At 53.5% G+C, this 13,652-nt stretch overlaps 1 protein-coding gene across 1 annotated transcript in view; it reads left to right on the forward strand.

The window, feature by feature from the left end:
- MAP4K2 (mitogen-activated protein kinase kinase kinase kinase 2) overlaps positions 1–4,101 on the forward strand; it is a 16,082-nt gene extending 11,981 nt beyond the window's left edge. Inside the window, exons 23-30 of the mRNA XM_021708071.1 lie at positions 1,674–1,732; positions 1,815–1,918; positions 1,999–2,176; positions 3,206–3,274; positions 3,366–3,452; positions 3,657–3,727; positions 3,813–3,868; positions 3,964–4,101. Coding sequence (XP_021563746.1) covers positions 1,674–1,732; positions 1,815–1,918; positions 1,999–2,176; positions 3,206–3,274; positions 3,366–3,452; positions 3,657–3,727; positions 3,813–3,868; positions 3,964–4,051 — 712 coding nt within the window. The 3' untranslated portion in view covers positions 4,052–4,101. The remainder of the gene's footprint in view (positions 1–1,673; positions 1,733–1,814; positions 1,919–1,998; positions 2,177–3,205; positions 3,275–3,365; positions 3,453–3,656; positions 3,728–3,812; positions 3,869–3,963) is intronic.
- Positions 4,102–13,652: the final 9,551 nt, after the last annotated feature.

Genomic DNA, 13,652 nt, shown 5'->3' on the forward strand with positions numbered 1-13,652 from the left:
CCAAAGTTGCCCAGGCGGGTCTCGAACCCGCGGGCTCAGGCAGTCCACTCACCTCAGCCTCCCAAAGTGCTGGGATTACAGGCTGAGCCACCGAGCCCGGCTTAATTTTTTGATATATTATAGAGACGAGGTCTCGCCCAGTTGCCCAGGCGGGTCTCGAACCCCGGGGACTCAGGCAATCCACTTGCCTCAGCCTCCCAAAGTGCTGGGATGACAGGCTGAGCTACCAAGCCCGGCATTTTTTTATTTTTTAGAGACAAGATCTTGCTGTGTTGTCCAGGCTGGTCTTAGAAACTCGTAGCCTGGCTTGGCCTTCAAAAGTTATGGGATCACAGGCATGAGCCACCTTGCCCCGCCCTGATTCTTTTTTCAAACCTGAGCCCACAGGATTTCCTGACATTTGTCAGTAGATGGAAAAGAAAGAGGAGTCAAAGGATGCCTCTGAGGGCTTTGGCCTAGACAGCCGGAAGGATGGCACTGTCATTTGCTGTGGGTGGAGCAGGTTTCGGGGGGAGCTGAATTTAATTTTGTCACATTAAGATGTTTATCAGGCCAGGCACGGTGGCTCACGCCTGTAATCCAGCACTTTGGGAGGCCAAGGTGAGAGGATTGCCTGAGTCAGGGGTTCGAAACCAACCTGGGCAACTTGGTTAGACTTCCTCTCTACAATAAATCAAAAAATAAGTTGGGCATGGTGGTGCGCGCCTGTAGTTCCAGCTACTTGGAAGGCTGAGGTGGAAGGATTGCTGGAGCCCAGCAGATCAGTGGGGTGGTGGCCGGGAGCATGCCACTGCACTCCAGTCTGGGCGACAGAGTGAGACTCCGACTCACACACAAAAAAGGTGTTTATCAGATGTGTAAGTGAGGCCCCCATCAGTCCATGGCTGGACCCCAGGAGGGGGGCCGGGCTGTAGGTTCTGACTTTATCCTGACCAAGTGGGCAGTGATGGAAGCCAGTGGTCTGGGTGCGGAGGGCGGGGGAGGCCAGGCCATGGCTGCACCGGCTGGGGAGACTGGGAAGGCCCAGGCCCTTCCTGCAGCCAGCTCATTCCAGGATGGCACGGGGAGCCCTGTGGCCTTGGGGCTTCCTGAGCACAGTCCCCAAGCCAGCCTCTGCTCTGGCCCAGGACCTGCAGGAAACAGGCCTGTCGGGTCCCCTGCGAGTCACAGGCCACTTTGGGCCCGTGTTTGGGAAATCACAGAGTCGCAGTGGCCATTTGAGTGTAAAGAACAAAAAACTAGAATTGTTTGGAAGAAAAAAACATACAAAAATATATGCCTCTCTCCCAGCTGGGCATGGTGGCTCACGCCTGTAATCCCAGCACTTTGGGAGGCCGAGGTGAGAGGATTGCCTGAGCTCACGGGTTTGAGACCAGTCTGGGCAACGGGCAACTTGACAAGACCTCGTCTCTACAATAAATCAAAAATTAGCTGAGTATGGTGGTGCATGCCTGTAGTTCCAGCTAGGCTGAGGCGGAAGGATCGCCTGAGCCCGGCAGGTCGAGGCTGCAGTAGCAGTGTGACCATGCCACTGCCTCCAGCCTGGGCGACAGAGTGAGACTCCAGCTCAAAAAAAAAAATGGGAGGATGATAGTGCCCTCATTGTAGGGCTCTGTGGGGGACTGGCCCGCAGGTGGCACCCCGGACACATGCCCTGGCTGTCGCCCTTGCAGGCGCTTTGCTCTGTCCTCCAAGATCCCCGACACCAAGGGCTGCTTGCAGTGTCGTGTGGGTAAGAGCTCGCCGGGTAGGGGGCGGGGCTGGGTGGGGGGGGGCGGGGCCGGCCCGGTGCCCACTGCCCGCTTCTCTGTCAGTGCGGAACCCCTACACGGGCAGCACCTTCCTGCTGGCCGCCCTGCCCGCCAGCCTGCTCCTCCTCCAGTGGTACGAGCCGCTGCAGAAGTTCCTGCTGCTGAAGGTGCGGGTGGTGGGGGAGGCCCAGGGCGCCCTTGAGGGCCTGGGGGGGAGTGGAGCCCTGAGATCCCCGCTGCCCCCCAGAACTTCTCCAGCCCCCTGCCCAGCCCGGCTGGGATGCTGGAGCCACTGGTGCTGGACGGGAAGGAGCTGCCGCAGGTGTGCGTGGGTGCCGAGGGGCCTGAAGGGCCCGGCTGCCGGGTCCTGTTCCACGTCCTGCCCCTGGAGGCTGGCCTGACGCCGGACATCCTCATCCCACCGGGTGAGCGGGAGGGCTGGCCCACGGTGCGGTGGGGGGGAGCTCCAAACAGCCTGCGGGAACTAAGGGCTGCCACATGGGGTCTGGAGGCCCGGCCTCCTCTCAACGGGCTTGACCTGGGCCTCTGTAAAAGCTTTAATTGGGTCGGGTGTGGTGGCTCACACCTATAATCCCAGCACTTTGGGAGGCCGAGGTGAGAGAATTGCCTGAGCCCGTGGGTTCAAGAACAGCCTGGGCAGCTTGGCGAGACCTCGTCTCTACAATAAATCAAAAAATTAGCCAGGTGTGGTGGCGCATGCCTTTAGTTCCGGCTACTTGGAAGGCTGAGGCAGAAGGATCGCTGGAACCCAGCAGGTCGAGGCTGCGGTGGCTGGGAGCGTGCCACTGCCCTCCAGTCTGGGCGACGGAATGAGACTCCAACTCAAAAATAAATAAATAAAAGCTTTAATTGGACCATAGGGCTTGGTGGCTTAAGAAAAAACTGGTGGTCAGGCGTGGTGGCCGAGGTGGAAGTGTTACTTGAGCCAGGAGTTCAAGACCATCCTGGGCAACATAGCAAGACATTGTCTCTACCAAAAAAATCAAAAAGCCAGCTGGGCATGGTGGCATGAGCCTATAGTCCCAGCTACTCAGGAAGCTGAGGCCGAAGGATTGCTTGAGCCCAGGTCAAGGCTATGGTGAGCCATGATCGTGCCGCTGCCCTCCAGCCTGGGCAACAGAGCAAGACCTGACTCTGCTGGGTAGTGTCTTGCTCCAGGTTACAACGGCTGAGTCTCAAAGCCTGGTCCACCCAACTCAGTGGCCCTCCTGTGGCTCCCTGAGGCCACCCCATGAGTCCTAGGATGGGTCGCATAGCTTCTCTGAGCCTCAGTTTCCCAGCTGTGGCGTGAGACCGGGTCTGCCAACCCCAAGGGGCTATGGCACGGCTGGAATGTGCTCGTGGCTGAGGGCTGGCCGTAGATGTCCCCTGTGTCCCTTGAGCCAGGCTGGGCTGGTGGCTCAGGCAGGACATGTCTCCCTTCTCTCCCACAGAGGGGATCCCAGGCTCGGCCCAGCAGGTGATCCAGGTGGACAGGGACACAGTCCTGGTCAGCTTTGAACGTGAGTGCCCCTGGGGTGAGGGCTGGGGGGACCGGCCCTGCTTTCCCAGAAGGCAGCCCCCACGTCCCCACCCACAGCCCCCTCTCTGCAGGCTGCGTGAGGATTGTCAACATGCAAGGCGAGCCCACGGCCACCCTGGCGCCGGAGCTGACCTTTGACTTCCCCATCGAGACTGTGGGTGAGTGAGCCAGGGCTGGGTGTCGCCCTTCCCTGGCCTGGGGCACGTGGTAGGACTCAAAGAGGCAGGTACCCCAGCCCCTCTCCAGAGCTCGCCTGGCCTGGGGTCAGTGAGCACCTCTGTGGCCCAGACCCGGGCCACACCTGGCTGGGGGCGCCAGCCTCCCTGGGGCGGGCCTGGGCTGATGGCAGCCGACCCTCTCAGTGTGTCTGCAGGACAGTCTGCTGGCCTTCTGGAGCCACGGGATGCAAGGCCGCAGCCTGGACACCAATGAGGTGAGTGGACCGGGCTGCCCCGGGGTCTGGTCCCCACCTCTCTGGCGGACCCGCTGGAGCAGCCTCAGTACCCCTGTCTCCCCAGGTGACCCAGGAGATCACAGATGAGACCCGGATCTTCCGAGTCCTTGGGGCTCACAGGTAGGCGGTGGCACCCCAGGCTTCCGTCCCTGAGGCCAGAGAGGGGCCGGCGTGCCCAAGGCCCCCCTGCTCACCCCACCCTCTCCCCCCTCCAGAGACATCATCCTGGAGAGCATTCCCACCGACAACCCCGGGGCACACAGCAACCTGTACATCCTCACCGGCCACCAGAGCAGTTACTGAGCGGCCATCCACCCCACCCCCATGCCTTAGCTGCCAGCCCTTCGGGGCAAGGAGCTCCTCCCAGATCAGGGGCGCCCACTGGCCTGCTGAGGCCAGGGGGCAGAAATCCTCCCAGGGAGCATTTCGGGGCTGGGGAGGGAGGGGCGCCCACCCGGCCTTGGCAATAATGGGACCAGAGGAGGCTGCGGTTACCGCCCCCTTCCCCCAGGCAGCGTGGCCCCAGTCCTGGGGCAGGCCCTGGGCCATGCACTCCTCTTTGCTCCACATTTCCTTCCCCGCTTCCTGCCAGGAGCCTGCCCTGCACTGTCCTGGGGAACGCAGTATTTAAGCAGAGAACTATATTGGTATTAAAGCTCGTTTGTTTTACTCTGGTCCCTCTGGGTGGGGGCTGAGCCCACTGCCTCACCTCCCTCCCTCCCTCTGTTGCACCTTTGGGCACCAGGTGCCCTGCACCCCCCACAGAAGGGCAGGGCTGGCAGTGTTTTGGGAGGCCAGGTGGAGGTGACCAGGGCCCAGGGCCCAGCACCCAGCAGCCATCTTGGGGACACTGTGTCCTCTCGGAATCGCCCGCTCAGAACTGACTCCCAGCTTTGCGGGTTGAGGCCACTATTGTAGCTTGGCACCCCAAGGACTCACAGAGATGGCAGGGGCCCACACCACGGGATGCTCCCTGCTCATCCGGACATCCCTGCCCTGCCTAGTATCTCACTGGGTGGCCATGGAGGGGCTCAGCCAAGAGCTGTTCCATCCAGCCCCTGGGAGCTGCCCCCGCGGAGACTGCCTGCCAGGACCTGTATCCCCCGCCCAGGCCCAGCCTTCCGCCTCCCACCTCCCACCTCCCACCTAGGTGTCAGGCCAGGAACATCAGGTTACAGCACGATCTTCAGGTTAGACGGGAACATCGGCCTGTGTCTTCTCCCAGACACTCCCAGCGGCCCTCATAGGGCCAGGCCCTGGGGTCACCACCAAGATGCAGACCAGTCCCCGGGGAGGGGTGTCTTCCTTGCTGGAGCCTGCCTCTCCAGAGCACGCGTGTCTCCCGTGGCCGACCTTGCGGGTCACACCATCTTTCTCACAGTTCCCTCTCAGGGGGACCCGCATCCCAGGGCCTTCCCTGTTGCCCCAGCCATGGGCAGGCTGCTCCTGGCCAGAGCCTGTGGGCAGACGAGGCCAGGGAGGCAGAATGGCTGTCTTCAGGGAGGGGCCAGGTGCTCCAGAGGGCGAGAAGGCTGCGGGAAGAGCTTGCGTCCAGGCCGGGTGGGGTCTGGCCCTCGTGCCTTTGTCGCCTGTGACATTCAAGGCACATGCTGGAGCGAGACCTTCGCGGCACCTGGTGGGAGGCAGTAGACACTTGTCCAGTGAGCGAAGTGGGTGGGCAGGTAGCCGGCAGCCCAGATGAGCATGCTCCATGGCTCCCGAGGATGGCACTTCGTCACTTACCCACCCTCCGGCAGAACTCTGACTGCTCTGCCCCTTCCGGTGACAGGGAGGGATTCTTGGTGGAAATGGGGAGCCGATACTTCTCATGCCAGGCCTTCACGCTTGTGTTCCCCTTAAACCCCAAGGAGGGCATGAGGCATCTTCTAAGCTCTTCGGGCTGGCGCCAGCGTGGAGACCATCTGGAAAGCCAGATGGGGGAGGTGGGGTGACAGGATGCAAGGTGAATTCCCAACTTCCGCTTTTCTAGATTTTTTGGAGGAATGCCAGAGGGGCAGTGGGGGGTGAGGGGGCAGGGAGATGGGCTCCGGCTCAGGAGAGGCCCCTGACCCCAGGCGCCCTGGGGAGCACGGGCCTTCTGCCCACAAAGCAGCGGGTGGCAGACAGTGCCACCTGGCGGTGGGTCTCACGGCCTTCAGATTCGGTCTGAAAAGGGTTCGGGCGTCAGGGTGTAAGTGCCAAAGTGAGGGACCTGTGAAAAGCAGGGGCTTCTGATCAAATGTTTGCTGCCAGCAAAGGCAGGCTACAAGCCAAAGAAAGGCCAAGAAGCTAGCAGATGTGCACTGGAGACTAAAACTTTAAACTATTTATGTATTTTTTAATCGGTAGCCCTTGGCCATGGTACATATTTTTCTTAACACAGAAGAGATACAATGAAAAGTCTTTCTCTCACCCCTGGTCCTAGTCACTTACAAATCCTTCTAGAAGGGCCAGGCATGGTGGCTCATGCCTGTAATCCCAGGACTTTGGGAGGTGGAGGCGAGAGGATTACTGGAGCCAGCAGGTTTAAGACCAGCTTGGGCAACATGGCGAGACCTTGTCTCTACAATAAGTCAAAAAATTAACTGGGCATGGTGGCGCACGCCTGTAATCCCAGCTACTTGGAAGGCTGAAGCAGAAGGATCATCTGAGCCCAGCAGGTTGAGGCTGCAGTGGCCATGAACGTGCCACTGCACTCCAGCCTGGCTGACACAGTGAGACTCCAATTAAAAAAAAAAAAAAACCAAATCCTTCTAGAGGTATTTATGCATATTTAAGCCATTAGGTATATTTTATTCTTCTGCCTTTTTTATACACGTGGTAACATTCCATAGACCTTGCCCTTTGAAAATAATCCTGAGGCCGAGCACAGTGGCTTAACGCTTGTAATCTCAGCACTTTGGGAGGCAGAGACAAGACGACTGCCTGAGCTCAGGGGTTCGAGACCAGCCAGGGCAACTTGGCAAGACCTTGTCTCTACAATAAATCAAAAAATTAGCTGGGCATGGTGGTGTATACCCTGTGGTTCCAGCTGCTTGGAAGATTGAGGTGAAAGGATCACCTGAGCCCAGCAGGTTGAGGCTGCGGTGGCCATGAGCGTGCCACTGCACTCCAGCATTGGCAACAGTGAGACTCCAACCAAAAAAATATATATATATGACTGTATTAAATTATCACACATACCCCCTCAAAAATATATATATATATCCTGGGGCTCTCTTCATGATCAATGTTCTCCCCACTTTTTTTTGTTACAGCTAGTAGGGGTCCATTGTATGGGTCTCCCGTAACTGATGTCAATGAACTGTAATTAGATCCCTATTAACGGGCATTCGAGTTGTTTCTACTCCTTGGCATTCCGAACCATGCTGCAATAAATATTCTTATGCCGGTGCTGCTCTGCATACGCAAGTGTTTCCATCGGATACGTTCCTAGACGTGGCCTTGCTGGGTGAGAGGTGGCTGTGTGTGTCCATCAAACTGCCCTCCATGGGGGACACCTGTGGGGTGGTCAGACCAGACTCTTTAAAGTCATCCCTGTGGACAAGTGGGAGGGGCAGGGGCACCCAGGGTGTTCAGGTAACTGGGCCGTACCCAGAGGCATTCTGGAGGTGACGGTCAAGGGGAGAGTGCGACGTGTGCTTCAGGAGGGTGTGGGATTTGCCACGTTTCCCGTGGCATGTCTGGCATCTGCTCACCTGCTTTACCGAGTGAAGGAATGGACGTGATGTGCTGGTGACGAGGAGGCCCTGGAATCTGCATGTCCTAAGCCAACTGCAGGGCTGTTGGAAGGACTGGAAATACTGAACTATACATAACGCAATAACACAGATGACTCTTAAGGGGAAAACAGTAAGTCGCATAAAACTGAAAACAGTGTGACAGCATTTTATAAAGCTCAAAGCTAAGCCAGACGAAACCATCTACTGTTTGGCAGTACATGCACGTGTGAGAAAATTCTGTTAGAGATAAAGGAAAAGCACAGAGTTCAGGATGGCAGTCCCTAGGGGAGTACGGGGGGCGAGGGGGATAAGGAAGGACCCCAGGAATTTTCCAAAGGTATAAGTAACATCTTGGCTCTCAGGTTTGGCGGTAGGTTCACAGGTATTCAATTTATAACTCAATACCTGACGCACATGAGGCGCCACACATGTTTTTGTATATATCAAATATTATGTAATACCATTTAATTTTAAATATTTGAAAGCAATCACTCAAAAAAAAAAAATAGAACTGGCTTGAAAAACAAAGGCAAAAACTAAGACGACCCTTTTCTAAATGATAAGCCCAAGTGGGGAGGACTCACCTGTGTTCTGCGTAGAACTCCAGACAGAACCTCCCTCCCTGCAGTCACTGTCTTCCATTGCTTATTTGTAAGGACAGCTTTCTGTAGTTTTGGCTACTTGGAAGGCTGAGGTGGGAGGATCCCCAGAGCCCAGCAGGTCGAGGCTGCGGTGGCCGTGAGTGTGCACTGCATTTCAGCCTGGGTGACACAGTGAGACTCCGACTCAAAAAAAAAAAAAAAAAAAAAAAGAACAGCTTTCTTGAACTATGAGTGGCATGCAATAAACTGTACATATTAAAAATGAACTATTGAATGGCTTTTGACATATGTATGCACCGTGAAGCCATCACCACAATCAAGATAACAAATATCCCTTCACCCCCAAAAGTCTCCTGTGCCTCTTGGGCTGCCCTCCCTGCTGCTTCTCCTTGCCTCCCATCCCCAAGGTAACCACTGATCTGCTTTCTGTCACTGGAGATTAATTTGCATTTTCTAGAATTTATATAAATGGAATCATATAGTATGTACTAGTAGTCTTTTGTCTGGCGTCTTTCACTCAGTGTAATTATTTTGAGATTCATCCATGTGGTTACATGTACTAATAGTACATTCCTTGTTATCACCAAGTAGTATTCCACTAAATGGTCATACCACAGTTTTGCTGTTTAATGGTTGATGGATATTTGGACCATGTCCCATTCTGAACTATTGCAAATAAAGCTGCTATGAACATTCATGTACATGTCGGATATATTCTTTCATTTATCTTGGGTAAATACTTGGGAGTGAAAGGACTGAATCATATATACATGTTGTTTAATTTTTTTCTTTTTTTGAGTCATAGTCTTACTGTCACCCAGGCTGGAGTGCAGTGGCACACTCATGGCCACCACAGCCTCGACCTGCTGGGCTCAGGCAATCCTTCCACCTCAGCCTTCCAAGCAGCTGGAACTACAGGCATGTGCCACCAAGCGCAGCTAATTTTTTTATTTATTGTAGAGATGAGGTCTCATCAAGTTGCCCAGGCTGGTCTCGGACATGTGGGCTCAGGCAATCCTTTTGCCTCTGCCTCTGAAAGTGCTGGGATCACAGGCGTGAGCCACCATGCCCGGCTGGCCTTTGTTTTGATTATTGAGTTTTGAGAGTCTAAACACAGTCTTTGTTATCAGATATGTGATCTGCACAGATTTATGATGCTATGATTTCTAATTTGTACCTAAGTAACAAATTCCTCTACCCGTCTCTTCCTGGGTTCAAATTACCTTTGGTAGGAAGTCATTAAATAAGCATGGTTAGCCGGGCTCGGTGGCTCAGCCTGTAATCCCACGCCTTTGGGAGGCTGAGGTGAGTGGATTGCCTGAGTCCGCGAGTTCAAGACCTGCCTGGGCAGGCGAGACCTCATCTCTACACTAAAATCAAAAAATTAGCTGGGCGTGGTAGTGCACGCCTGTAATTCCGGCTACTCAGAAGGCTGAGGCGGAAGGATCGCTGGAGCCCAGCAGGTCGAGGCTGCGGTGGCTGGGAGTGGCCACTGCACTCCAGTCTGGGCGACAGAATAAGACTCCAGCTCAAAATAAATAAATAAATAAAAAATAAGCATGGTTTTCAGGAGGAAAATAATATGGAATGTACTTGGTGCACCATGGATGCTCACTCCATGGCAGACGTCATCATTTCTTTTTTTTCTTGAGTTGGAGTCTCACTCTTTCGCCCAGACTGGAGTGCAGTGGCCACTCCCGGCTACCACAGCCTCGACCTGCTGGACTCTGGTGATCTTTCCGCCTCAGCCTTCCAAGTAGCTGGAACTACAGGCACGCGCTACCGGCATGCACTTGGCTAATTTTAATTTTATTGTAGAGACGAGGTCTCGCCAAGTTGCCTGGGTGGGTTGCAACCTGTGGGCTCAGGTCATCCATTCACCTCGGCCTCCCAAAGTGCTGGGATTATAGGCTGAACCACCAAGCCTGGTCTGTCACCATTTCTAATTCAGGTGATGGAGTCCAGCGTGAGGCTCTTCAAAGCGGGACACAAAGACCCACTGCCACGGGCTCCCTCTCTTGTCTCAGCTGGCTGGGTGATCCTGCCCCGAAATCCCTCTGGGCTTGGGAATTCTGAATGATCAGCTGTAGAGATAAGAGCCCATGCCAGGGATTAGGAGAGAGGCTGGAAACATCCTCGCATTCCAACAGCAGTGATCTGACGCCAGTTATCTGACTGGGTTTCCCACAATTCAATCCTGTCTCAATCTACCTGGAGTTAGCACAGACCGCACAGGTTAGGGGGCTCAGCTGTGAGTCTTGGGTCTCCAAGCTGCCCCACCTTCAGGCCAACTTGGATGCTAGATCAGGGCTCCCATGACCTGCCTTCAAGTTCAGTGATTCACCAGGATGATGCAGAGAACTCGGGCAAGTGCTGTGTCTATCACAGAGGACAGGACAGATAGATGAAGGGGTACACAGAGCAGCCAGGTCTGGAAGAGTCCTGAGCTCAGGAGTTTCTGCCCCTGTATAGCTGGGGCACCACTTTCCAGCGCCTCCATTTGTTCACCACCATGGAAGCTCTCAGAACCTTGTTGTTCAGGTTTTGTGTTCTGTGGGCATCGTTGATTATATCACTGGTCACACGACTGAACTTGGTCTCCAGTCCTTCTGGCCTCCCTACAGGTGGGGCAAGAGTGGGGCTGAAGGTTTTTTCTGGTGGCCCGCTCCCATCTGAAGCTATCTCGGGGCCCTCCGGGCTTGCAATGAGTCACTTTGTTAGCATTAACTCAGGTATGGTTCAAAGAGGCTTATTATGAATAAAAAAAGATACCTCAATCACTTAGGAAATTTCCAAGAGTTTGAAGCTCTGTGCCAGGAAATGGGGACAAAAGTCAGATGTGTATTTTTTTTTTTCTGAGTCAGACTATCACTCCGTTGCCCAGGCTGGAGTGCAGTGCCACGCTCACGGCCACCCCAGGGTCGACCTGCTGGGCTCAGGTGATCCTTCCGCCTCAGCCTTCCTAGTAGCTGGAACTACAGGCACGCGCCACCACACCTGGTTAATTTTTTGATTTTTTTTTGAGTTGGAGTCTCACTCTGTCACCCAGACTGGAGTGCAGTGGCTGCTCCCGGCCACCGCAGCCTCGACCTGCTGGGCGCCGGCGATCCCTCCACTTCAGCCTTCCAAGTAGCTGGAACTACAGGTGCGCGCTACCACGCCCAGCTAATTTTTTATTTTATTGTAGAGATGAGGTCTCACCAAGTTGCCCAGGCAGGTCTCGAACCTGTGGGCTCAGGCAATCCACTCACCTCAGCCTCCCAAAGTGCTGGGATTACAGGCTGAGCCACCGAGCCCGGCTTTGATTTTTTAAATAGAGATGAAGTCTCGCCAAGTTGCCTCGGCTGGGCTTGAACCGCTGAGTTCAGGCAATCCTCTTGCCACGGCCTCCCAAAGTGCTAGGATTACAGGCTTGAGCCATCGCACCCAGCCTACAGTTGGTTTTAATAGGGTATCTCTGGAGTTATGCTCCTGATTTTATACAAGCATATGGTATAAGGAAAACAACAAAATAAGCCAGGAGTGGTGGCACGCGCCTGTAATCCTAGCTACTCAGGAGGAGTTTGAGGCTGCAGTAAGCTGTGATCACACCGCTGCACTCCAGGGCCACTGAGCAAGACCCTGTCTCAAAAGAAAAAGAAAAAATATAGGCTGGGCACAGTGGCTCATACCTATAATCCTAGCACTTTGGGAAACCGAGGTGAAAGGATTGCCTGAGCTCACAGGTTCGAGACCAGCCTGGGCAACTTGGTGAGACAGCTCTACAATAAATCAAAAAATTAGCCAGGGATGGTGGCTTGTGCCTGTAGTTCCAGCTACTTGGAAGGCTGAGGCGGAAGAATCGCCTGAGCCCAGCAGGTCAAGGCTGTTGTGGCCATGAGCATGCCCATGCACTCCAGCCTGTGTGACAGAGTGAGACTCTGACTCAAAAAACAAACAAACAAACAAACAAAAACCCCCAACTGTACCATTTTCATGGAATCAGCACAATACCATGGAAGCAAAAGCTAACTGAGATCACATCAGCAGTAAAAATTTTAGAGGTCATTCTGCATTTCTTTAACCTATACTTACATAATGCACAAATGAATCATGTCATGCATCTTTCTAAGGATGAAGTGTATTTTTTAAAATGTGTTGGGTTCCTGGGATGTCATGTAATCATATGCAAGCACTCACACACATAAATGGGGCTTGTCTGTTTTGAAAAAAACAAGAAAACAACATCACGTAGTATGTATTTCTCTACTCATTTAATTGCAACACAGCACAGAAGTCACTCCACGTCAGCAGGTCTGAACGAACAGCTTTTCAAGGTTATCTAAAAGCCCAGGTTATAAACATCTCTATTTGTTCTAGTGTTCACATTTTGACGGAAATCCCCTTTGTTTCCAGGCTTTTACCACTATAAACAATACTGCAGTAAATGCAGATGACTTTGAAAACATTATATAATCACCCGCCTTGTTTGGGGGGCAGATTCCCCAGGTCTTTCTTTTTTTTGAAAGGGTTTTCTTTTTTTGTCTTTTGAGAGTGGGGACCATTGAAATAGAAACAGAATCCTTTCCAAAATAGAAATTCACAGGAGGGGGTGTTAGCACATTTGTTTTTTTCTATTTTGAAAGCGATTCCTCATTATCACCTTAATTTGCATTTCCCTTATAGGCTGTAGTCTATTTTGTGCTGCCATGACGAAATACCCGAGGGGGCGATTTATAAAGAACAGAGATGCAGTTCTTATAGTCCTAGAGGTTGGGAAGTCCAAGACAGGGACCGCGTCTGGTGAGAGCCTTCTTGCTGTGTCACCCCGGTGCAGAAGGTGGGAGGGCAAAACACAAAAGAAAGTGGAGGAAGGGGCTTGAACTTGTCCTTTTGTCGAGAATCCACTCCCACGAATCCCGTTGGCCCATTTAGGAAGGCAGCTCTCACGACCTGATGACCTCTCAAAGGTCCTACCTCCCAAAGCATTAGAGATTCAGCTTCTTTTCTATTATTATTATTATTTGAGTCCGAATCTCACTCTGGCACCCAGGCTGGAGTGCAGTGGCATGCTCATGGTCAATGCAGCCTTGACCTGCTGGGCTCAGGTGATTCTTCTGTCTCAGTCTTCCAAGTAGCTCAAACCACAGGAGAGCCCCACCACACTTGGCTAATTTGTTTAAAATTTATTTAAACAAGGTCTCCCCTTGTTGCCCAGGCTGGTCTTGAACTGTGGGCTCAGGCAATCCTCTCACCTCAGCCTCCTGAAGTGCTGGGATTTACAGGCGTGAACCACCGCGCCTGGCTGAGATCCAGTTTCTAACACATTAACTTTGGAGGATACATTCAAGCCTGTCAAGTTAAAATAATCAAAAGGGTCAGAACCTAAAGGGTTCATTCAGGCACAGAGTGTGAGGGTGGACCATCCAGAAACACCAATTCCACAGAAATGGAGTCAGCATTCTTTTTTTTTTTTTGAGTTGGAGTCTCACTCTGTCGCCCAGACTGGAGTGCAGTGGCCGCTCCTGGCCACCGCAGCCTCGACCTGCTGGGCTCCGGCGATCCTTCCACCTCAGCCTTCCAAGTAGCTGGAACTACAGG

The sequence above is a fragment of the Carlito syrichta genome, unplaced genomic scaffold (genome assembly GCF_000164805.1).
Source record: "Carlito syrichta isolate Samal-C Ts95f unplaced genomic scaffold, Tarsius_syrichta-2.0.1 Scaffold130551, whole genome shotgun sequence".
Taxonomy (NCBI): domain Eukaryota; kingdom Metazoa; phylum Chordata; class Mammalia; order Primates; family Tarsiidae; genus Carlito; species Carlito syrichta.